Raw genomic sequence first — 25,357 nt, 5'->3', positions numbered from 1 at the left:
TAGCCTGGAAATGAGCCAAACTTGGAGATTAAAATCAACCTAAAGTACTTCAGAATATTTTTAGACGGCAGAGATTTCCATACAAAGGTGTAAAGGTTAATATGAAAAACAGATTCTCGGGGCAATCAAATCAGTTTAACTGTGAAGAATAAAATTGACTTTACAGGGACAGCTGTTAGAAAATATACAGTGGGACAACAGTGTCATCTAGTGGTTTCAGTCTGTTCATATTTTCAAGTACATCTATGTCATAATACCGGCCAGCTTGCACACCATATACTGTTATACACTACATAATATCAATTGACCTGTTTTTAAAAAAAAAAAAAAAAAAAAAAAAAAATATCTTAGGGGTTCAAAATTCACAGTTCGGTATGTACCTTGGTTTTGGGGTCACAGTTTGCAGAATGACCTCTTCCAGAGTGTTATATTATTATATTACAATACTGGATTATTATTACTGATTTATTAACATGTAAGCATCATTTTACAGTTTTAATCGATCAAGGTGGAGCTATTTTAACTACTTAATTTACTACTTCATATTTCCTAAGTGATAGTAGTGTTTTATGTAAAATCTTAATCTACAAAGTATCTACTGTATGTTAGATAAATATAGTGGAGTAAAGAGTACATTTCCTTCTGAAATGTAGTCGTATGAAGTAACATAAAATGAAAATACTCAAGTTTGAGTTTGCAGTACTTGAGTAAATGCACTTAGTTACATTCTACAACTGGCTGTATGATATAAGTTTATTTTTCTTGCTTTAGTTGTTTTTGTTTTATTTGTATGTTCCTGTACATTTGCTCTCAGCGCTGTGTGTAATTATGTTGCCAGTTGCAAGTTTATTTCATGTCAGCACCGACTCTCACACTCCTACTCATGATAAGCCTGTCTGCTATCTTGTGGCTTTTAGGAGGTTTGGCATCTATCATGTCTATAACTACATGTAAGTACATGTGTTCTTGATTTTCCAAACAGTATCGCTGATGGACAAGCCACTTTATTTTAATAAGAAGTCTAAGTTGATATATATTCCTTCTCCTTACCAACAAACCAGCCATCATCACACTTCTCCATCACATCCACAATGTCTCCCTCCCTCAGCTCCAGCTCGTCCTCGTTGCGAGGCTGGTAGTTGTACAGGGCCTGGTACCTGTGTTGGAAAAATGTATGATGTGCTTTAGTAGTAATACGGATTTAACAAGAAGTAGTTTTTTTATTGCATAATAGCAGTTTAATGGAAATTATGATTATCATGACAGTAATGATAATAAATATTACTTACGGGTCTCCCCCACCGTGGAGTGCATCCTGGACTAATCGCTGAGAGAGAAAGGGACAGAAACAGACAGCAAATCAATTTGTGGTATTTGTGGGGCTTTGGTTTTGGGTTTATGGCAGTTGAATAGATAAAGGTATAATAATAAGGGATAATTTCATACCCAGAGGTGAGGACAATTCCTTTGAAAACAAACGTTATTGACAGACCAACCAACCAAACAATCAGCCCTAAAATCAATTCATTTAGCAAAAATAACACAATTTCCTCCTTTCCCTTTGAGGAAAATGACATTATTAAGTTTAACAGCATATTTTGCCATGCATCTTAAACTGCAGATATGTGGTGATCAATTATGTATGAGATGTTTTTTTGGAAAGATTTCTATTCTTTCCTGCACAGAGACATAGCATGGTTGAATGAAGACATGCCCCCCTACCCTTCGACCTCTAATGGGTGACAGATAGGACCTCCGGGACAAGATGGGGCTACGAGGAGGTTTACCACCAACAACTGGATCCTGCTTAACAGGCAGAAAAACCAGAAGCAACACACCTATGATCTTCAACAGTAACCACGTCAGCTGCCTTCACTATTAACACACAAGCGCACATGGTAAGCTAATGACATGCTGTAGAACAACATCTATCAACATGCTGATGCTGATCAAAAATCCTCCTTGAAGCACCACAGTACAACCAACATGAGCAACTCAAGTAATTTAAGTTTGCTGTCCATAAATCATCACCATAGCATTTCCATGTTAGTGTCCAAAGTATGTTAATACACAAATCACGTAGTAGTCTCAGGTACGGCTGCGACTAACAATTATTTTCCATATTTGTTAATTTCTCAACACATGTCAATTAATCGTTTAGTCTTTGCTGTATTTTTTTGTCCAACTAATAGTCCAGAACAGAAGAAAAACAGCACATTTTCACATTGGAGACACTTGAAACAGTGAATATTTTCAATTTTTCCTTCATAAATGACTTAAACGATTAACCGATTATTTAAATAGTTGCAGATTTGTTTTCTACGGATCGATTAATCAATTAATCAACTAATCATTTCATCTCCACTAAAGTCAATGCCACAAAAGTTAGGGAAGAGTATTGTTAAATGAGTTCCTATCATCACAAACATGATCCAAATCAGCACCATCATCTCCACATTCCAGGTTTACCTTCACCTTTGGAGACCTACGCCCGGGATGGGGTACAGGGTGGGGAGAGCGTGGAGTGGTGAGGGGAGGAGAGGAGGGGAGCGGGGAAGAGAGAGTGGGAAGGGGGATAGGCGACTCTGACCCGGAGGAAGACGGGACTGGACGAGAAAGGGGTGAGGGGTGAGAGGAGGACTGCTGTGAGGGAAGGTTTGGAGAGGGGTGAGAGGAGGGGAGGGGAGGTGGTGAGACAGGTGGGGGAGGAGAGACCGGAGGTTGCGGCGATGTTGTGAGGTGAGGAAAGGATGGGGGTTGAGGGGAGACGGGGGGAGACGGAGCGATGGTGTCATGCTGTTGTAAGTGGGAGACAGAAGAAGCAGAAGAAGAAGAAGGGGGAGGTAAGGAGGTCGGAGGTGGTGTTGTGGAGGGTGAGGGGAGGCTGGGGTGAGGAAGCTGTGTCAGAGTGGAAGGACAGACATCAGCCTACGGAGGTAATGACAAACATCAATGCTGACGCTGAATCACAGATGCTAAATGCTAAAGAACTTTAGAATAGAGAGAAATTCTAATTAGATTCTGTTAGCAAACTAAGATTATATTTTAAAGAACCCTGGAAGGGATGTTAAGAAAAATGTTTCAGATTGAGATCAAAAACAAACAAACAAAAACAAAACGCTTTTTAGTTCTCTCTTGAACTGTGAAAACTTCTGCTTTACTCAGAGAAATATTTTGATTGTATCACGCTAGTAAGAGTTTAGATCCTTCAAAAGTGTTATCAGAAGACTGTGTAAGAAAAAAACTACAGGCTGTCAAAGGCATGTCAAAATATCTTCCGTTAAATGGAAACTGTTAACAATCCCACATTATATAGACGAAAAAATTACAGTCATGTGAATGATGAAGATGATTGGTAAGTGTCTGAAATCTCAATTTACTGCTCACTACAGAGTAAACTATTGACTGTCCGCTATATAGGAAGTAGTAAATGAGACCTAGAGAGTGATTTGGGACACAGTCACTGTCATTTAATGTGTGTCAGTACATTAGTCCATAAATCTCTTGTTGTAATAATGCTTTTATTATTTTTTATTTAACCTCAGTTTTAAAGTTATCTGTTGAATCATTTTTTCCCACAGTCCCTTCTCCCTAGTCCTTCTCTAAAGAGTTTCAAACTTGCTGCTGTGGAGGTGCAGGTAAACTCTGGGAAGTAGCATGGATAATGGTAGAGGTCTTGATTGTTCAGATGTTTAATTATATTGCGTACTGTTTCCTTGCAAATGCATGTGCTTACTGTATATCCATATACAATATGAGTATATCTGAGTATGAGTATTACTTAAATGCTAAACTAGGTCGTTTTTTCAACAACATCAAAAATTTTCCTCCATGTCCCTTCCAGGGCCCCATAACATTAAAAGACTCAATAGATTAAGCTCACACCATGCTCTACCTGTGGACCGAGTCTCTCATTAAAAACATCCTCCTCTTTGTCCTCTCTAGCTTCATCCTCTTCCTCAATGAATAATTCAGTAAATTCCTTTCCTTTCACCGACGGTGGTCTTTGATACTCGACTAGTTCCTCATTCAGAGTTTTCGACGGCCCTCCCCACATAATGGACAGCGGTTCCATCGACACAGGCTTGTGAAACTGCACCTCTAACTGAACGCCGCCTGCCGATTCGCTGGCTGGTTGGATAGCAGGGAGTTTCACTGCAGGCTGATGGGATTCTTCTGCTTTTAGTTTAAACCTGCTCTGAAATTTGTCCATCGGCACAGCTGGTGGGGAATATACCGTAGACAAAACGTCATCATCGTCTGTACTGCTGGAACCATCCAGAATCATGGACAACAGCTCGTCATAAGGGTCTTTTACATGCAGCTCAATGTCAGGGGTTTTGCTGCTTTTGGTTACTTGCACAGTGGACTTGTGCTGTTGAGGAACGTGTGTGGGTGACTTTATTGGCTCTGGTTCTGTGCAGTACAAAACCTCTGGCTTAGCAATGTTTAACGTTTGGGCTGTTTTAGTGATGTGTGACCCTCTGCTGCTGTTGTATTGGAGGGAAGAGTCAGGCAGTGGAGAGGTTAATGAGAAATGAGGGTGGGGAGGAGGAGGAGGAGGAGGTTGGGAGAAAGGCAGAGCAACTGCGGCGTGACCTAAACTGAGACTCTCTTCTTTAATTGGAGGGATTCTGGAAAAAGTCTGGGGCAGCAGGGTGAAGCCTCTTTGTGACGGCGCAGGTGAGGGTGCCTTAGGCTCCTGAGCCTTTAGGAAAGGTGTGAGGTCAGTTGGAAGAGGGGGTGGTGTGGGAGGTATAGGGGTTGCCGTGAGGGAAGGAGCTGGAGTGGTTTCCATTGTGAGAAAGAGCCACTCGTTGGTGATGGCATCCAGGTCAACCTTTCTCAACGAGGGGTGAGGGGAGGGGAGGTCACGGGGGGTGGAAGATGGAGGTAGATGGTAGAAAGGCTCCATGAAGGTAAAGTGAAAAAGAAGGAACAGAGTGCGACTTATAACAGAGAGGTACAATGTGTTTGTTGTGTTTTATGTGTCATTTGAGGGCTCAACAGAGCTCCATGCATTATAAAAGCTGTATGTTTAACTACTGAAACAAGCATGTTTACTGAACTGGAGACAGTTTTTGCAATGTTTTTGAGGATGTAAATTTGTAAAGCTGGTTGACAGCATTACAACCTTATTTTCAAATTTAAATAAATCAGACATGAATACCCCAAATTATATTAAAAATTAATATAAACAATCTAAATTTCATACAAAATGCTGAATATTTTAGTACTTTGACACTGTTTCATACTGATTTATTATGTAGTAGTGGTTTCTTGTACTCTAAATTATTAACAGTGTTGTAGTGATTCCCCTACCTTGGGTGTAGAGCTTGGTGTCCTGTTTCCAGGGTAACCATGTGGGTCAACATGGTGGGCGGAGCTCTTGGACGGGGAGCGTTTGACGATGTCAACGTAGGAAACTGGAAAGATGCCCTGTTTGGTTGTGTCTGGGATCTTCCCCTCATACCAGTTCTGGTCTACCTGCCTGATCACAATGACTCTCTCACCCTACACACACACACACACACACACACACACACACACACACACACACAAAAACACAAACACACAGACACACAAGCTATTTAAATGTGATACAGCACTGGTATAAAAATCCAACTCCTCTACTTCCTCTCACACTTAAACCGAACATATTCACTCTTTTAAGTACAACTGAAAGATGACTTATCTCTGATATAAGAAAATTTAACCTCTTTAAATCCTCCAGTTGATTAATTCAAACCTGAATGGTTTTCAAGTTAAGATATTCTTAGCTTCCAAACAGATATAAGTTCTTTCCCTGACAACAATCAGGAGCAGCATGAACCTTCCTGCATGCAACTATTTATACACACGAACATTAAATAGTCTACCTTTCTGAGAGACAACTCCACATTAGTATCAGCATTGAAGTTGTAGCGAGCCACTGCCTCTCCAATTTCTCTGACATGTGCTGGTGGAGGAGGCCGGATCGGTTGCTGCTTTTCTGAGGACGGCATTTTCTGTATGTGTGTGTGCATTAGTGTAAATGGGTGTTTAAGAGAGAGAAATGAGAAAAAATGAATGCTTAAGTAGAAGACAGACAGTGATGCATATTTAGTACACCCATAAGAGCTTATATAAGCTGCACAATTACCTCTACATAGGATATGGGAAATATCCCCACCCGTCCACGGTGCTCTCCTTCATACCAGTTGTTGTCTATCTGTCTGATGATGTTCACCGCATCGCCCTTCTTAAATGTCAGCTCCCTGCAACACAGTCATGTTATAAAAGTGCCTATAATGTGCACCACCTCCACACAGGAGCGAGGAAGACATGAACTGAACAAGATGCCATCAATTCAATCAGCAGAGCTCATTTCACAGCGTCAGCTACAGAATGTTAGCTACTAGAGCACGATAAAGTAAGATCCAGCACAGCAGACATCAGCTTTACTCATGCGCATGTTTAAAGACAGCAAAAAAATAAATCAGTTAAAGCCATCCAGGTGTGGCGGTGAGGTGTGATGATGAAGTTGTCTTAGAAAGCAAAAGGAAGTTGAGGAAAGAAATGTTCAAGAATCTGAAATAATAATATTTAATACAGCGAGTCAAGATGTATGGATGCTCAGTTAGACATTCATGCTTTACCTCCTTGTGCGTGCACTGTGCATTTACTGTACTCACTTAGCTGTCTGTGCCTTAAAATCATAAATGGCTCTCGCAGGCTGGTTCTGATGGAGGAGAGAGAACAGAATAAGTTGTGTCATCTGTTTATGGGACACCTAGGAGATGAGAGTGAGAGAAAGAAAGCCGGCAAGCATTACCAGGTATAACATAAAATAAAGTTTTTTTAATTTTGTGAGGAAATTAAATTGTGCTGTAGTATTGTGAAGCTATAAGACAAAGAAACGTGCCTGTTGGGGTTCAATGTGAAATATTTTTTATAGTGACAACCAATCACCACATTTTATTTAGCAGGTATAACCTAAAAACTTGGATGTTATTTAGGAATTATGTCAAAGAAAAAACGATGAGCTAATTAGTGTTACAACACCACACACTCAATATTTATTCATCTTCTGCTAATGTTCTACCTCTCTGTCAGGAGTAGGTCTTCTACTCTGGGGTGTGCGGCGTCCATCCATAGTAGAATAACTCCTGGAGACATCCTGGTCTGTGATTGGCAGAGACAAATGACAAAGGTCACAAGAGTTACCGTAGTAACTACGATTATACCACGAGCAATACAAACATGTGCTTGGGGAAAGTACTGAACAGTACAGTGATGACGCCATTCCAACAGGTGAATGAGGGAATAAAAGCTTGGGGTCAAAACATTATTGTGTTTTATTTCCATTTCATAGGAAAAACAAGGTGATTGTGATTCCCACAACATGACTCAAAGAGACACATGCAATCCTATAAATAACTGGAACACAAAATGAAACAAGGGGAATACAGCCTAAAAAATATGATAAAACCATTTATACACATACAGGCAAATGGCTTGAGGGAAAGAAAAGGAAATTAATCAAATAATACAACAAAACAATAATCAAATCATGAACAAACAGGAATATTCACATTTATGTACTCAAACCAAAGTAATATACTGTAAATTCTCAAATATTCCTTTACCTCAATTGCAGAGAAAACCAGGCCTTTATTTGAAACGATGTCCTGGTTTTAAGTATACTTTATTACAGTTTGATAGGAAGCTTTCTGAGCTGCTCCTGTTTTTGTTATTTCAATCAGTACAACAAAGAGCTCATGTCTTACTACTCTGTTGCTCTGATTTTCTCTTTCTGACATATTTTTCTTCCTCACTGCACATTTTTAATTAAAAGCCTTCCAGTGGCACAAAACATTATGACATTAGCTTACTATCAAACGAAAGAAGACAATTACTTAAGACTCTGACATTATTTTAAGACAAAATTTTACTTGAGAATTTACAGTTAACAGGCCTTACCGAATGCCATGTAAATATATAGGAAAGCACAGTAATGGGTGTATCGGCTGACCAATGAGGTGAATAGGACGATGACTGCAGGCAATACTGAAAGAGACACTGAGGTAAATGTATGTGCATGCACGTTTTGAGTATGTGTGCATGCATGTACTGTGTGTATGTTTGTTTTTGCAGAAAAAAACTATGTGTATGACTGGTTACATGACAAAGTGCACATGTGCATATCTGAGGTGTTATTTGTGTATTATCTCCACCTGAATAACAGAGACCATTTCCATTGCCCTGCTCCTCTCCATAATCATTATTGTTTGAGGTTTCCGTATGACGTCCGTAACAGGCACTGATTGGTGACTGTAGCCGTGGTGACTGTAACTGTGGTGTGGATGGATCCCCTCTATATGAGGCACACCCAGTGGGGCTCCCATCTGGGTACAGTGATGCAGAGGAGGGACCTCCGTGCCAACACCCCCTCCTCCCCCGCAACGAGGAGCTTCGTTCAGGCACGTTTGGCAGCAGTTCGGCCAGTATTCTCCTCAGGATGCTATCATCAGGTGCCCTTGTGCCTCTGTGGCCTCTCTCTGCTTGGATGTGCTCATATATGTCTCTCAAGGCTGCATCTAGTGCTTCATAAATGGCCTGTTTGGACTTGGGTCTGCTACCCCGACCTTCGCCACCACTGGTTCTTCTAGAGGTAGGTGGTGAGCCCTTTTTCCTGCGGAAAGGCACTGGGCTGACCAGGAAGGCCAGCTTGGACATCGCTTGCTGGGACTGTGAGCTCTGGATTTGGGAATGGCTGCTGCGGCTCTGCTGAGAAGGTCTCTGGTGCTCCTGGCGTGCTCGTTCTCTCTCATGGCGAAGCATTGTTGTGAAACGGGTATAAGAGGCTGGGCAGCGGCCTTTGCAGGTGCTGATGAGGTGGCGGTGTTGGTAGCCCTGGCTCTGGCCTAGACTTTGGTGGCCAGGGTGGTGGTGGTGGTGATGATGATGGTGGTGATGACGGAGGTGGTGATGCTGGTGGTGGAGGGTGGAAGAGCCATACAAGCTCTCAGAGGAGGTTAGTGAGCAATGGTCAAAGTCACTCTCACTGCAAAATGAAGAGCCCTCCACCTGGATGAAGTCACTGAGGTCTGACGCAACAGCATCTTGTTCACTGTCGGAGTAGTCTGGGTTGGCTTGTGGGCCTTGGGGAACAGGAGGAGCAGGAAAGGGCCGCCCATGGCCGGGCTCTGGCCCAGCACGGGGCTGGCCCTCAGGAGGGCTACGCGGTCGATGCAAGTGATCCATGGTGTGAGGTACTGGTGCACTGTTGCCATTGTTGTCTTCCTCTAGTAAAGATTCTATGGAAAAACGGCGTTTTGGAAAACTGGGTGTGCCACCACCACCACTGCTGGCTCGTGATGACGAGCCACCTGGCGTGGTAGTGCCTGAAGGCATCTCACTGTCACCCAAGTTGGGCATGGATTTGGACTTCTGAATAAGTTGCTCATATTCAGAAATGCGGTTTGGCACCATATCACGTGGCACATCAACACCCCAAGAGGGTGTCCAAGGAGAGAGACGATGCCGATGCAAGTGAGGCTGGCGCTCTAGCTCCAGGATGCGAGCGCGAACTGAACGGATGACTTCAGATGGAATAAGCTGAGCTCGGTCAATGTGGTGCATCTTCCGATAGAGCTGGAGAAAGCCTGGAGAATCATGTGCCCGTCGCCGGTGGAGGCGAGGCAATGAGCGAGTGGAGGTGGATCCAGTCGTACCTGAGGGATTCCCATCACACACCAGTGAGCCAGCACTTTCTGAGCGCGTGGCATTGCGCCCACTTGAGCTAGGACGCCCATCGTTGAGCAAGTCATCACAGCTGCGTGACTTTAGTTTTCCAGTGGGGGGCAGCACTTCCTCTGCGCTGCTCCATGTGTCAGCATCTTGGTGTTTTGTCTGCCAACTGTTCTTACAATAGACGGACTGCTTGGAGGAGGAGCTGCTATCCTGGCTGGCATCCTCATGGCAATGAACAGGGTCAGCGGGAATAGGGGGCAGATAGGGGCGTTGACAAGGACCTGGGGAGGTCAAACTGTTTGAATACATGTTACATGCGTCCCCACCTTTCAGTTGTCCGATAGAAAGCAGCGTGGTGAAAGAGAAGAAGGAGGAAAGCATGTTAAGCAGTAATACCCAGCAAAAAAAGTGGAAGAGCTGGGGAGAAGGAAAAGAATCGGGAGAGAAAAGAAGAAGGAAAAAACACGTTTTGTCCTCAGACTTCCACCAACACCAATCAGAGAAGGTTATGACCAGACAGACATTAGAACAACATAAATACAACAAATCCTCTTTGATTCTCAGGTGATGTGGTAAGTACAGTACACATGTATGACAGTGTGGGGCAGAGAAGGGGAAAGAGAGAGACTAAACACACAGAGAAAAAAAGAAAATCAAATAAAAAGGAGATGTTTGTGTGTACGTGTGTGTACCTTTGGCTCTGGAGGGTGAGGATGGTGAGGAACGAATGACAGGTTTCTTTAGGCTGCTGCTGGGTCTGTAGGCATCCACTGGTTTAGGGGAAGTCACAGATCTGCCCTGATAAGACTGGGCATTTGCTTGGGAACTTGAAGGCTCAGACTTCCTTCTCTTCCTGTAGTCGCTGGCAACACTGCAACACAGTCACACATCAAGGACAATGCACTGGTGAATGCAGACTGCAGTAGGTATGTTGTATTTACTTCTACCTCATGTATCATGCATACAACCAAAAAAACCTTACAAACACTGTGAAAAAACACAGTAAAAAAATTGCCCATTGAATAGTGTTTCACATGTCATTTATCACCTCTGTGCACTATGTGTAAATGAAAAAAAGAGGTTTTATGGTGTTTTCTAAGCCAATAAGGGTCATTTCAAAACAAATACACCATGTGTACATCTAGGAAAAATCCTCCAACTCCAAGGTGATTTACATGTTACATTTAAATCAAAGGATTTCATGGTCATTTTAGAGATTAAAGATTTTTGCAATCCTTGGTCTTATTCGAACCTTGAAGGTATTTTTAGTTTATACAATCTGATTCTGTTGCTATTAACTTAATCTCCTAGAAATATGACAAACAGTTACAAAGACTTTAATTTTATAAAAGTGAAAACTATTATGAAATTTTATACCTTCTCTACAATCATCGTATATCATTCAGTTTTCAATCCAGTGAGGACATTGCGTGTAACCTTTGTTATTCAAAACGTCTAAGTCAAAATGCGCTTTCTATTCAGAACAAACACACTCAATGTCACTTAAATGAATTACATGGCCTATTCATCACATCCCATTTCTGTCCTTTCTGTTCACCGAGGAAAATGCGACTGAATAAGCAGGGCATCGGTGAAAGGGAGTAGGACAAGGGAAGGAGGAGGGGGGGTTGAGGGAAGGATAGGAGGTAAAGGGCAGAATCAATAGGTTTGCTGGGTTAATTTATTCTGGCTCAGTTAGTAAGAGGGAGATGCAAAGGGTTCTGCTTCCAGTGACAAAAGCAAATAAAGACTAACACTAATCCTAGCAAATTATCAGAAATAGCACACACAGAGTCTATTTGCGCCAGAGACAGGACAAGAAAGGGCAGAGTTTTGGATACTGTGCTGAATCACAGCAAGGACCACTGCTGTTGAGAGGATGGGGGAGGGGGAACAGGGGGATGCAGAGGAAAATAAAAGAAACAGTGGTTACCTTGCAGGTCTCTCTGGAGCCTTGTCAGCAGGAGCGATGTGCAGAGATGTCTGAAATAGGGCAGACAAAAGAGAAAAGTGAGCTCCGCAAGAACAAAGAGTTGAGGCAGAGCAGCTCACAATGCACAGCTTGCATGCTGTTGTTGCTGTGCCACACTCAAAACGCTCCCCCAGCGTAAGGTGCGATGGATGCTGGTTCCACATGGCACACCTGACCAAGAAGAGGCCTACCGGTTTGTACGGCGATGATAAATTTCTGCTTTCTCTTGGGCTGCTCTGGAGGATGATGGCAAAAGTGAAATAGCAAAGGATGTTATGAGCTGAGCTCAGAGGGCAAATGTTGCCCTGCAAAACATGGCATGGATCAGCTGGAATGGGTCTTACTGGCAAAGAATGGTTGTTATACCTTGTCACAGTTGTGGTTTCTCCGAGGAAATGCAAACCACCAATGCAATCCCACACAATGTCCAAAACATAAATTATATTTTGAGGTCAAAATTTAAAAAAAATCTAGATATTTATCATTTTTCAGGGAGAGAGAAGTTAACAGACAGTGACAAAATATTTTTATGTACAGCACAACCAGCTGATTTTCATATAATCACAAGAAAATGTATGAATTATATTTCAAAGCTATTCCTTCAACAGTTTTCAACAAGCAACATCACACTCATTTTGAGGTGGATGGCTGACATGTTGACATGAGATCACATTGTATTCCTACTATACTACGTTATTTTCATTTAAAGCAATCACATCTTAAATGTTTCTTAACAACAATTTACTGGATTCCTATAATTGTGAGATTAACAACACTACTAAAACACTCATGAATGTGAGTTACCTCAATGCGCTGGCGAGCCGAGATGTCTGGATTATAATCCAGCCGTTTTTTAGGAGGCTTGAGCCCCAAGCAGCAGCAGTGAGCGTGAGGAGGAGAGGAGAGGAGGAGGAGGAATAGGAGGAAGGTGAAGATGAGGTGAAGGAGGAGAAGCAGTGGTGACATCATGGGGAGAAACCAAAAAAAACAGGAAACATGTGGAGAGAGTGACACCCGTTAGAGAATCTGAGAAACCAGATATGGACTAGTTCACAAACGTTGCACATGTGCTTTGCATGTACAATGCATACTGTACATGTGCACAAACTCTTTACACTCCAATACGCTTTTTCTGACAAACATACACACCAACACATTATACACACTCATTCATATGCAGGTAATGTAGCCTATTGATATATTCCTGTGTTGTTCTTAAAACAACATTTAAAGTATGGTATGTGTAAGCTAAAATAACCGTTCTACACACACACACACACACACAGTAATGTGCCCATGTATCACACAAACATGCAGAGTGTGAGAGCAAGCTGTAAGCAGAAAGCCGAGTGAAGCACAAGCTGCAGTGTCGTGTTTATTTGAGAGTGCAATGAACTGCACTCTCAAATGTTGTGATTTAGTTTACTAGTGCAGATAAACTATTGTTCATTCAGTCGGTCAAAACTTCTCATGGCATGTCACCTCAATAAAACACTCAAACACTGAACATATTGTGAGATTCTGTCCTGGCTGGACCAGTCAGTGCATGAGGGGAAACCATCTACACTCTACGGGCTTATTCAGTGACGTGAAACATTCAGAATATTGCAGGTAGAAATCTCAACATATAGAATATGACTCTTGGGAAGACACAATGTCATGCTGGTTCCACATGTGACATTTCCACCTGAACATTTCGAATAAGCCCAGAAAGTTGACACCTGATGTCATGCTCTAGCATGGACACAGGCATGTACTGATGACACTTTGTAAATCAGTGAGGTTGGGGTAATTTGATCCCAGATATGTGGCTAGAGACGATCCCTGCCCTTAGCCACTTGCATGCTGTTACCATCTACATCCAGCAGAGGGCACTAAAGTCATTTAGCTTGTAGATATGAAAGTCTGACTTCAAAGTCAGGTCATTTAAAGCCTTTGAACCTATTTTCCTGCTTATTTCTGGGCAAGGATTGATGCAATAATGAACCAACTGAAATAAAATGTCTAGGTTTTGTGTATGAACATTTCAATGCCTGCTAGCCACCAGACCAAAAAACCCAGCAACGCAAAGACATAACACAGCCTGTCACAAGGGTGGGGGGAGAGGGGTCACAGCACCCAACAAGTACCACATGCCCAAACAACTAACCCCACCCAGTCTATTGGTAGACACATTCTTACAAAAAGATCAAGAGTGGGGTGGAGAAAGTGGGTGTATGCCTACGGCAGGGTTGGTTGAGGGAGTAGCTAGGCCCTGACTTACCGGCCGCCCAAACTCCAGCTCGGAAAAGAACTTATACCAAGGCTCGTTCTCTAAATCTATGTCATCATAGGTCTGGGAAAGCATGACAGTGACAGAGAGAGCAGGTAGAAGAAAAGACAGAAGAAAGGAAGTGTGGAAAGAAGTCACACACAAAGAGAGACATGGACCTCATGGTTAAGAATGGGCAAAGGTGGCACAGGAAGATGGGCACAGGATGAACCAGGATGAGGAGATTTAGACTGGCTCATGGGGACAAAGGCAGTGATGCAAACCCCATTTACTATGGACAAATCTACTGAGAATGTTTTGCTTCCCTACTGTCACCGGTTTTAAATTAATTATAAAACTTTAGGAAATCCAAACAATTTGTTAGGCAGTGCACAACAGTGTCATATTATCATACAGTAATTAAACTTGTATACACTAAATAATCTAATATGCACAGTCAGACACTGTGACTGCAACTTGCCCCCTTAGGAGGAGGATATGCAGCAAATTTAAACACTTAGGCCCTGAAATTATATTCATTAATTTCGTATGTATAAACATTAGCAGGGCTATGAATCCCAGACAGAATCACATTATCGCTGCCTTATTCTAAGCCATAATGCAGGTGGCAGCTAATGAAAATCAGCATGTTACTTTGAACATTACATATTTAACACCCAACCTCATTATCCGCACCTTTGTGCATGTTCAGTGGGTTGTCTAATGAATACTGTATGTGAAAGTGGCAGAGGAAGGCAAAATTCCTACCGCAAGAGCTCATTACGTTTAAGAAGACGATGGAGAGGCACATACTGGAAACATGTTTGGAAAAGACATGAGGGGTTATTAACATGGGATAAGTTTCACCTCTATAATGGTAAGAGTACGGTATCACAGTCAGTCAGCCAACTGACCCATGTGCAACACAATGCCGTACTGCAATTAATGCTCATGCTAAGTCATTATAACTGGAATATTTTCTTAATTGTAGCAGAGCTGCTGTGTGCTTTTATGAATTACAGTAAACCGACAGTAAACTGGCCAAGCACTGAATATTGAAAATGACTATTTTTTTTAATTTTACTTTACTCTATTTTACTCTTTTAAAATCCTATTTACGACTTTTTATATCACATGTTTCTTTTAAATCTGGTCTTAAAGTCTTTATATGTCTTATATAATCCATCTAGCTGTCACACAAATCTGCCACATTCTCCCTTGTAGCCTACACTGAGAGTTGACAGCTGTCACACAGTGTTGCTTTATCATTTGTTTAATGTTATTGGCTGAAAAATACTGTATATCCTCAAATTCTTGGCATGCATGGCCTGTAAATAATGGAAAAATTGCCTTAAGCAAGCACATCTGCCTGTCTGTCAACGTCTCTGCTGATGTGACATGATGGATTATAAACATGAAGCTCTTCCTTTGTATCACAGGGAGAGTAATTTTCATATCAAATCAACCTGTGATAAACTGTCAGCTGGGATGAAAGCATTACATGCATCAAAAATAGAGACATAAGACAAAACACTGGTTACTGCTGTGTAGAAAGTTAATCATCTACCCTGTTGTTTGGTTAAACTCTGACAAACTTTTCCATTTGAGTGTGCTAGAGTAACAACCTGTACATTGCCTAATAGTTAGAAAGCCTTTTACTGTAATTTTAACTGTAGAAATGACGCATTGCTCTACTACTTTGCTATTTTTAACCCCATTCCTACGTGGAAATGGAGTTTTCACAGCAAATGAAACACTGTCAGGGGATGTTTTGAATATGCCGTGGTGTCACAGCTCTCTTGCTAAAAAGAGAATTCTGCTTTGAGACAAATGAGTCACCCTGCAAAAGAAAAAGTTAGGCCTAGAGCACAGACTGCCAATCACACAAGTACTGTACAATAAATACACACACACATAAAAGAGGAACAAGAAGAAGAGTGCACTAGAAATACATTTTTTTTGTTTGCTATGGTTTGTAAATGCCCAAATTCACAAATGACCACCAAAAGGGTGTTTTTGGTGCCATTAAGAGGTCTTTAAGAATAAAGGCATAAATGTACAAAATAAACAACATGAAATGGGTACATGAGGTTTCTCATACAGAAGATTAGCCAGCGTGGGTTCAGTTCTATTCTCCACAGCTTTTTCCCTTTATTGCCCTTTCAGAGACTGACTCATGAATTATTGCCCTAGGAGAGCTCTCTGCTCTCTGCAGTCATCACATTAAACCACTATGAAAAAACCTTTTCTTTTTACTCTTTCCCCACATTACAGACTCCTCATCTATAACGTATTGTCCATTATCCTGTTCATCTACACAGTAATTATCTCTGCTGTCTGCTCTGTCATTCACCCCACACAGAGTGAACAGTCAGTACAATCACTTGAGGATGCAGGCATCGGAAAGGTTTCGCTTTTTAACACCCACATTGTCTCTAACAGAAAAACTATTATTGCAAATGCCTGTAATATAAAAGTATATTAACTGCACTTTAATGTCTACGAAAACTAGCGAGTAAGAAATGTGAATGTTTTTATGACTCTTTTCTCCATTATGTTTAGTCATTTACCTCCCTAGAGATGGGCTTTGTATTCAGAGCAGTATGCTTAGGGTCAATAACAAGCATGACTACAAGAAAAAGAAATCACTTCATTATCACAGTTATTGAAATATTTCTTCAAGCTGCTGATGTGAACCAGCTAAACAAGCAAGCAACTCACTTCCTAACTGTATAAACAGTTAATTTTACAGCCTGACATGACGGAAGGCAGTAAAGTGATGACGGCTAGCAACCTTTCAGTGGATTTGAACAGGAAGATGTCAAAATTCATTATAATCGAGTGAAAGAAAATAATAAATACTCACTGGTCTTTCGTGTTCCAAAATTGAGGACTTCCCAGGCTCGTATTCAAAAATACTCTTGGGCTCAGCACGGTACTTTCGTGTGTCAACTTTCCTGTCAGGAGGACCCCATTCATTCCTGCCACAAGGAAATCAAAAACAACTTTCTGAAAAATCAGCTTAAGACTAACTTACTTAATTTTCTAATCACATTTTAAATTAATATAACTCAAGGTGGCACAGAATAAATGTGAGCTAGAAAAAGCGAATTTGAAAAGAGGATGTAAGAGGAACTGATATTATGTAATGATTGCTTGTACTGACTGAGTGCCAGTATTTTATTACTCAAGAGGTCTACTGAACGAAGACCAAGTTCCTTACATATCTGGTGCGTCTTTATCGCGGTCGCTGTCTCTGGCCCTCAGCTGGAGGAGGGAGGGCATGGGTGGGGGTGGTGGAGGTACAGGAGATGGTGAAGGCTCCCGAGGGCCCAGATGCCCTCCGTTGTCTGAGGGGCTCTTGACAAGTGGCCTGTAGGTATGTGTCCGTGGAGCTGGGTGGGCCATGGTGGTGTTAGATGACAGGCTGTAGTCTTCTGTTAAAGACGGAACAGAGGGGATATTGGAGGGAGAGGTAATGAGGCAGAGCATGCCAGAAAGGAGGAGACAAATAGGTTGGGAAGAAATGACTTATTGTAAGAGACACAACTTTTGTTACTTGTAAAGCATTTCTCACCATTGTTAATGACAGCGTATGTTGCATTGTATGTATCAGAATAGTCATCATCTGTAGAAAAGAGGAACAAAGACTGATTGGGATACATGCACACACACATACAGTACAGTAAATATTATTTCCTGCTGAGTAAATAAAATTTTTTATTGGACACTGTTTTATCCTTTGTTTTACTATGTGGCTGAATTATTCTACTGTTGTCAAAAAACCCTTGAAGCCATACTTTACACTGAATATATCTTGTATCAAACACTTACACCATGTTGACTTAAAAGATAGCTCTAAACAGCACCTTTGGTCAGCTTGAATGCAGTCACTGACAAAGTAATTTCCACTAATGACCATTTTTCACATCAGAGAAGTATCAGAACCACTCATGCAGCATAATCCTCTTCTCCTCTGTCCTTCCACAAGCTCAGCAGCCAAACAAATGTTTTTCTAGGGATGGTAATGTCGGGTCTGTTGGTCGGTCTACCACTGTGGTCCAGACTGAAATATCTCCATAACTATTGGATGGATTGCCATGAAATTTAGTACAGACTTCCAAGGTTCCCAGAGGATGAATTCTACTGACTTGGGTCACCACCATGATGTTGAAATTTCTGTTTTTAGTTATTTTAGTTTTATTTAGATTTTAGTTGGATATATCTCAACAATATTTGGATTGTCATGGAATGTGGTACAGATATTCATGGTTCCCAGATGAGTAATGCTACTGACTTTGGTGATCTCCTGACTTTTCCTCTAGTGCCACATGTAGGTCAAAGTCTTCACTTATCCAGTGACATATCTCAGCATCTACTGGATTGATTTGTGCAAAAGTTTGCACAGACATTCATGGTTCTCAGAGGATGACTCCCCTGACTTTTACTCTTGCACCATCATGAGGTAGACATTTTGGGCTTTTAATTAAAAGTCCTGACAACTATTGGGTGGGTTGCCTTGAAATTTGGCATATCAAAGTCCCCATAGGATTAATCCCATGACTTTTCATCTACTGCCGTCATCAGGTCAAAATTTCAAATTGTCCAATATTTTGGTTTATGACCAAAAAACTTCCTATCAGCCTCAGCTGTACTTAGTGTTTTATGCTATTTATCATGCGTACTCACTAAACTAAGACGGTGAACATGGTAAACATTATATCTGCTTAGCATCAGCATGTTAGCATGCTGATGTTAGCATTTAGTTAAAAGCACTACTGTGCCTACATACATCCTCACAGATGCTAGCATAGCTGTACAATCTTTACTTTTTTTTTTTTCAATATACCTCTTTTTCTTAGCTTTGAGGAGGTCAATAGCCCCCCACAGAAACAGTGTATTAATCCACTAGACTATGTGAATATTCAGAGAGTCATGGGAATTCGCTGAGATGCCTAAAAAAACATCACAGGCACACACAATGATGAAAAAGTGTGTGTGTATTTGTGTGTGTGCTGCAGTAGAAGAAGCCTGAGCAGTTTAGAACAAACAGGCCTTGTACTGACAGTGTGATTCTGTCAAGCCCATAAAATTAGAGCAGATTTCCCAGGACAGCTCTGTGTCTATTAGAGGTTTCTCTCAATTCCTCTCCAGACTCTCCCATCTAATGAGTTCTGGCTCTGAGGTTCTTTGGGTTTTTTGGTTTAACAAGAGACGGCATGCACACACACACACCAACACGTGCACATGTACACACAGCATGCATGCATGATCAATGCCCCTCATGTTGTCTGACAATCAAATCACAGGAAATAATGAGGATGGGAATTTCTGTCTTTCAGTGATTGGGTAAAGACTCACCTGCTTTGTGAACCTTGTGGATCTGTTTGAACATAGTTTTGTACCAATCCTTGGGCCGATCCACCGTCTGTGAAGATAGAAATAATAAAGATTTATGTGCTGTGAAATTCAACATAAATTGGATAGCTGAATTTAGAAACTGGAAAGGTTTCCCACTGGTTTAAGGAACATCACTGAGCAGAGAAAAACACGCTCTCAGTCTCTCTAGAGATCCATATTTCACTTACAGAGAATTTAACCTATTATGCTGTGACACAAATAAATGAAGTCTAATTTATTTTTTTTGGAGATACTCTCCATAGTCTGCTTTTAGGAATGTGGCTCAAGCTTGTTCACCTCAATAAGGGCAAGAAAACTGTATTACTTGAGGATAACAAAATTCTCCTTTTTTCTCATTCAAAATAAATAATCCTGTCAAGCACAATTTGCATCAGAGTATTCAACTAAGTGGACTGCATGGTTCTCACGCTCATATCCTTGACATCTATCAAAGAACAGAAAAAAATATATTTTTAGTATGATGTGTATTTGGATATCATTCATTCATACTATGATTAATTTTTCCCTTGTTATTCTCCTGATCTAACAACACGGGTGAGGGAAGTGTGGGTGAAGGTCAACAGTCTTTTACAGTCTGTATTGTTCTGTATCCGCTAGTTAGTTAGTTTATTGACTGAAATATCACAATGCAAATATACAGTTCAAAATAACCCTAACCCTTAAGTCTGAACAATACTCTATGTACAATACAATCCTTTCAACACATACATTTAAAAAATTACCCATAGACATGGTTAAATACGGTCATGTTTCAATGTTTTGAGGCAAATATGCAACATAACTACAGTTAGACTCTCAGAAGCAATGCTGCAACAAAAAGCTCCTGGTGCCCTGCCTGGAAAATCCAGGAGAAACCCTGGTATGTGTGTCTTTGTGTATACAGTATAGATCTAACAGCCACTTCAAAAAAGAGCTATCAAATGGCAGAGAGACTTAATCCTCTCTTTATTCAGTAGCACTAAACAGTGTGTCTGGACTCCAGTCAGAGTAGAGGTAGTTTGGCTCCAAAGAGAGGGAGTGTGTGTGACTGTGCATGTAGCATTGGCCTGGCTAAGAGACGGGCCAATTACCACTTCACTCTCCACGGTTACCAAATAGAGTGCCCACAAAAATGTTTGTCTGCTCACAACAAGGCGCATCTGTTTTTCTTCTCTCCTACTTTTTTTTTTTTCTTTTCACCTTTTCTCTTAGCTTTTATTGCCTGTCTCTCTCACTCTTCCTGTAAATGTGTTTCTCTCGCTCACTCAATCTAGAGTGGAGCATTAATACATGTAAAACCTAAACAGAGATAACACACAAGACACACACTTTGATAAGTAAGCAGCAAGGACCTTGCAGTAACACAGCAAAGACCTTGTCAGAGCTCATTATTATTACTAACACACACAGGGAGGGTAAAAGAGATAGTGAGAGTAAGAGAAACAAAGGGCTTCTAATATGGGGTCAAAAGCTGCTGACAGCTGAAAGTAATCCCCTCTCATGAGCCTGATCACATATCAAGACAGAAATGGGTCAGAAGACTATGCAACAACTACAGTACCTAACTGAGTCAGTCTGCTGCTAACAAACGTGTTTAGCTTTGTTACGTTTGACCTCACCGTGCGGATGGCGATAGGGATGCCAGACTCGTCCACAGGGCCGATGCCTTCATAATGGGGCGCTTTAATGACGGAAACCTTTTTCTCTTCCTCTGAGAATCGAGCAATGGGCACAGTGCTGCTGACGCTGGTGTGGCCGGACACCACAGACTCTCGTGTAAGTGACTCACTGCCGGCTAGATAAAACGAGGGATACGAGACGAAATGAAAGACACATTAGCAGATGCTTTAAATAGTCAAAGAGAAATCAAAGTATACACAATGACATCAGCTCAACAAACAAGCACTGAATCCACTGATGTCTTTTTAAGTATATATTCTAACTGCTATTTTGTATGCTGCACAATTTGAGCAGTAAAAGAACAAGCATGATCTGTTTCTCCATTGTGTAGTGATTTATTTCTGACTGTGCCCCACAACTGAATGGTTTTATGTTCTGCTAATAGATATATTACCTCGCATGTCTGTATAAACAAACCCGTTACCAAAACACACTTTTCAACTCTTCAACTGATATGGGGAATAATAATGAAATAAATTTTGGCAATATCCTTTTCAATGCCAACACTATAAGATTAATTCACAAAAATCCCTTAATGATGTTTAACAGATTGAAACATTCTTGAAATTAACTATGACACAAAACCAATAAAGGTTCTGTGTCATAGTAATAAAGTAATAGTAATAATAAGAAGAACTGATTGATTTTTCAGCTCTCAGTTGTCCAGATCCAACTGCAGTGCTGGTTCTAATTTGGGCTGTTTGTAATTTCACAAGGCAATTTTCTAAGGGAAGAATGATTTGTTTTTATTCTATGTTCTGTGTTTGTGTTTCTCTGCGTGTAGTTGTGTGAGTTGCGGGCTCTAGTTTAAATGCAGGCTCAAATTTAATAGTACTTGAAAATTTGTTTCCATATCCATGTGTTTGGATTTTTGCATGTGTTATTAATGAACAATCAAGTGACAAAAGGTCAGTGTCTCACCTGAGCTCCTGCTCTGTCTCTGGAGGCCAGTGTGAGTGAGTGAGGTGGGGGGAGGAGGATAAGATGGGGGAGAGAGGGGCCTCTGTGGAGGGCCAGTACTTCCATTCATAGCGTGAGAGAGGACCTGGCCCTAGGAGTGATCCACAAGCCAGAAATAGAGATAATCAGTCACTACCAATCACAAACGTACAGCAAAATGTACTTTCTTCCATTTACTATGGTGGACAATGTTGTAGTTATGCCATACAACATCACATCAGGAGTGTAAATGTAAAACACAACTAGCGAAACAACAGAATGATTAGTTCTATAAATCCAATGTTAGTCATCATGTTGCTACAAAGCTTAATGTTCAAAGGTGTAGAGGAACCAGTTGTGATGGAAATGAATGTACATGTGTACAGATATTGGATCTGACGTGATTCATAGAAAGTGCTGAATCTGAGGTGACATAAGAACAGTTAGTGAGGGAGAGAGGAGCACACATTGAATCATTTCACTTCAGAACAGACAGAAAAGATTAAAACAGTGACAGTAAACAAAGATAGCTCTCTCAGATTCACATACATTCGATTATAAATTAGTTTTGATTATGACTTCAGCAAGACAGTGGACATGATATAGTTATAATGGGAGGCTTGTCTGGAGAATGCTCTCCCATTAAACATGACAGAGTGACAAATGAATTCATGTGGCAAAGGATAAAAATACAGCATTTTAATTTGAAGGCCTTCATGTTCAGATCAAAGATTCATGATAGTTCAACAACCAATTAATACCTAGCAAAAAACAGCAAAGCAACTGACCAATTTCCATTACAGCATCAAGCAGACACTCCTCTTACTACTTCACAACACTTATTGCCAGTGTATCTATCTTAATTTGTTGTTTATTTAGTGCTTGGACACAGAGCAAAATGAGTAATTCATTGACAGTAAGTAGATTACTGCTGCTGTTACTGATTATAATGCCACGAGAACAACTTCAAGCCAAGGATTTGAAGCTAGCCATTATAACATAGCCTGGTTCCAGACCTCTGAATTTCTGACCACATCTCAAATTTTGTTGAGGCATTTCAAAAGTCTGGTGTGGTTCTGTGTGTAATCTGTGGTAGAATCCAAAGAAATGAAATAATACCAAGCACTAATGATATTTCTTACTTGATTGCCTTGATGGAAGTTAAAGAAGAGGTTTGGCTTGACACAAGGCATGGTGTGAACAGTGACGATGAAATGCAATTGTTTGGCTAACAAGAAGCTAATGTCAGACAAAAAAAATTCAGTCATTACAAAATGGCAGTTCAGTTTCAATATGAGTCCTGTATGACTGAGAAGACAAAATGCACAAGCAAATTCATGGCATAATCTAGAAATGTGATCAGCGTCAGCGTCTCTTACACCTATGCTCAGGGCAATATAATGAGCTGAATGGTAATATAACTGCAGTCCTGACATGCATAAACTTATGGACAAGTTCAGTCTTTTAAATACCAACAAATTCCAACAGCATACTTCACCCAGCTGCAACTTTTCTCTGTAAAATGGTTTTGTCTTGTCAAGAATTTTTGATATGAGCGGGCCTTGCGACAGTATAAATGCACTGGGTTTCAAAAAAGGCGCAACAAAGAGAAATATAGACAAGCACACGTAGACACAGAGTTCTAATGAGTACAGACACATTAACATAACAAGGGAACATATGGCCTTTTTCCATTGGCACTTTTGGCCGCGCCGAGTCTAACCATGCCGCGTCGATTTGCATTTCCATTACCAGCCCTGAATTGCACCCAAAATGGACCATTTCCAAAGTCGAGTCAAACACACCTGACCCGCCTCCAAGCGGGATGCGGTGATGTCAGATGGGCTTTGTCATCATTCAGCTAAATTCCGGTTTAGCCCTCGAGTAACTTGAACAGGGATAAAATGATTCAATTGTGCGGCTCCTCTAGACTTTTCGGACCAAATGGATCAAATTCTGATAGTGAAACGAGTCATTTCACGGGGGTTGTGACGCTCAAAAAAATGTATCCACCGTTGTACAGCTGCTCCTTTGGCCACTAGCCACAGCCCAGAGCAATTCCTGGGGGCTTGAGTAAGCAGCGCTAAAGAGGGTGCTGCTTTTAAATGTCATCGACTCAAGACAAGCGCGACATCAGTTAAAGACCTTCAAGCGGGTAGCCCTGTTGTAATGGAGATGCAAATCCCTGCTGCGCTGGGCTGATGCGCTGAGTTAAACCGAGTCAAGCAAAGTCAAGCCAAGCCAGCACATGTGTATGGAAAAGGGCTCAGAGTGGGCTGAACTGAATTCTGGCACCAGACAGGTAGGTTGTAGCTGATGGTTAGTGAAAGGTAAAAATAAGTAGCTATAACACATTTTGTGGAGGTTTGGTTCAGCCATCCAAATGAGTTGGGGAAAGGAGGGAACCATTTTTTTTTTTTTGGTAATGATGTGTGTTACAGCAGTGACTTGTAGGGATAATTACGTTAGTGACAGTGGCTGCTGCTGCAGTGGAGGCCACAGAGGTTGTTAGCACATCATCAGGGCCAGCAGTGGATGTGTAGGTGGAGACATGGCTGAGGGTGGGCGATGGTGTGGGTGAGGCGCCAGGTGAGTCCAGGCTACAGATCTGCAGCTCGTCCAGCAGACCCGCCGTGGACGAAGAGTAGTGGCTGAGAGCTGACACCGTCACGGGGGAAGCGGAGGGTGACACGCAACCACCGATGCTCACATTGCTGACTGTAGTAAGGCTCGGCCCACTGACTGCGCCAGCTGTGCTGCCAGCTCCGCTGCCAGCTCCGCTAGGGACATACGGGGTGGGCGATAGAGCCTTGGGCAATAGGCCTGACAGGTAGTCGAGTGAGTCTGAGCTGTGGCAGCGATAGGGGGAGTGCCGTGCTGTGGGGTCGGGAGAGGGAGGCCCCTGAGAGGGAGTTGATTGGGAGAGGAGGAAAGGAGGAGAGTGCTTAGTGATATCGCTCATTAGCCACCCTGTCACACAGGATGTGTGGAAGTAACTCGTGAGCCTAACAGAATGTGAAATGCTGTTGTGAAACCACACTGAGGTGTCATGAGACTGCAGCACAATCTTCTGAAACATAATTAAAGCTGTGGATTGAAGAGGCTCTGTTAGTTCAAACTCTGTGGAGGGCAGCAAATACAGTATATAGACTGTAGCACTGATATACAATGAATTAAACTGCTGGTTATCACACATAATTGTTCACACATACAGAATCACAGTTAGTTTGGTTGATTGAATGGCAGCACCAAGACTAACAAACTAAAGAGCAACACACACTAACAGCATTTGACGCATGTCAAAACACCTGCACTTACTGTGTTCTATGAAAGGCCGCAAACAGGTTGTGTCAACGAACACCACTGTCGGACTTTCCATT

The 25,357-nt window shown here is 41.5% G+C and overlaps 2 protein-coding genes across 8 annotated transcripts in view; both read right to left on the bottom strand.

Annotated features, from left to right (window-relative positions):
* Window positions 1-25,357, bottom strand: part of LOC122979687 (sorbin and SH3 domain-containing protein 2-like) — a 54,298-nt gene that overhangs the window by 1,929 nt on the left and 27,012 nt on the right. For 4 of the 7 annotated variants that reach the window (XM_044347355.1, XM_044347354.1, XM_044347359.1 and 1 more), the window contains 21 exons: window positions 24,442-24,879; window positions 21,960-22,089; window positions 20,978-21,153; window positions 19,320-19,386; window positions 17,536-17,586; window positions 17,182-17,395; window positions 16,825-16,939; window positions 13,971-14,042; window positions 12,512-12,568; window positions 11,669-11,718; window positions 10,428-10,606; window positions 7,085-7,164; window positions 6,675-6,772; window positions 6,143-6,257; window positions 5,880-6,008; window positions 5,323-5,514; window positions 3,896-4,909; window positions 2,470-2,928; window positions 1,723-1,803; window positions 1,290-1,327; window positions 1,051-1,157 (listed from right to left, as the gene is read on the bottom strand). In XM_044347355.1, coding sequence (XP_044203290.1) covers window positions 1,051-1,157; window positions 1,290-1,327; window positions 1,723-1,803; window positions 2,470-2,928; window positions 3,896-4,909; window positions 5,323-5,514; window positions 5,880-6,008; window positions 6,143-6,257; window positions 6,675-6,772; window positions 7,085-7,164; window positions 10,428-10,606; window positions 11,669-11,718; window positions 12,512-12,568; window positions 13,971-14,042; window positions 16,825-16,939; window positions 17,182-17,395; window positions 17,536-17,586; window positions 19,320-19,386; window positions 20,978-21,153; window positions 21,960-22,089; window positions 24,442-24,879 — 3,862 coding nt within the window. The remainder of the gene's footprint in view (window positions 1-1,050; window positions 1,158-1,289; window positions 1,328-1,722; window positions 1,804-2,469; window positions 2,929-3,895; window positions 4,910-5,322; window positions 5,515-5,879; window positions 6,009-6,142; window positions 6,258-6,674; window positions 6,773-7,084; window positions 7,165-10,427; window positions 10,607-11,668; window positions 11,719-12,511; window positions 12,569-13,970; window positions 14,043-16,824; window positions 16,940-17,181; window positions 17,396-17,535; window positions 17,587-19,319; window positions 19,387-20,977; window positions 21,154-21,959; window positions 22,090-24,441; window positions 24,880-25,357) is intronic. The other 3 variants (XM_044347353.1, XM_044347360.1, XM_044347361.1) reach the window with 3 other exon arrangements.
* On the bottom strand, window positions 7,171-10,418 carry LOC122979688 (sorbin and SH3 domain-containing protein 2-like). Its single transcript, XM_044347362.1, has one exon. The coding sequence runs from the start codon at window positions 10,114-10,116 to the stop codon at window positions 7,918-7,920; it is 2,199 nt and encodes a 732-aa protein (XP_044203297.1). The 5' UTR covers window positions 10,117-10,418; the 3' UTR covers window positions 7,171-7,917.

Source organism: Thunnus albacares, chromosome 3 (genome assembly GCF_914725855.1).
Source record: "Thunnus albacares chromosome 3, fThuAlb1.1, whole genome shotgun sequence".
In the NCBI taxonomy this organism is placed as follows: Eukaryota; Metazoa; Chordata; class Actinopteri; order Scombriformes; family Scombridae; genus Thunnus; species Thunnus albacares.
Note: the sequence above shows the minus strand (reverse complement) of the source record. Positions and strands in the feature narration are given on the sequence as shown.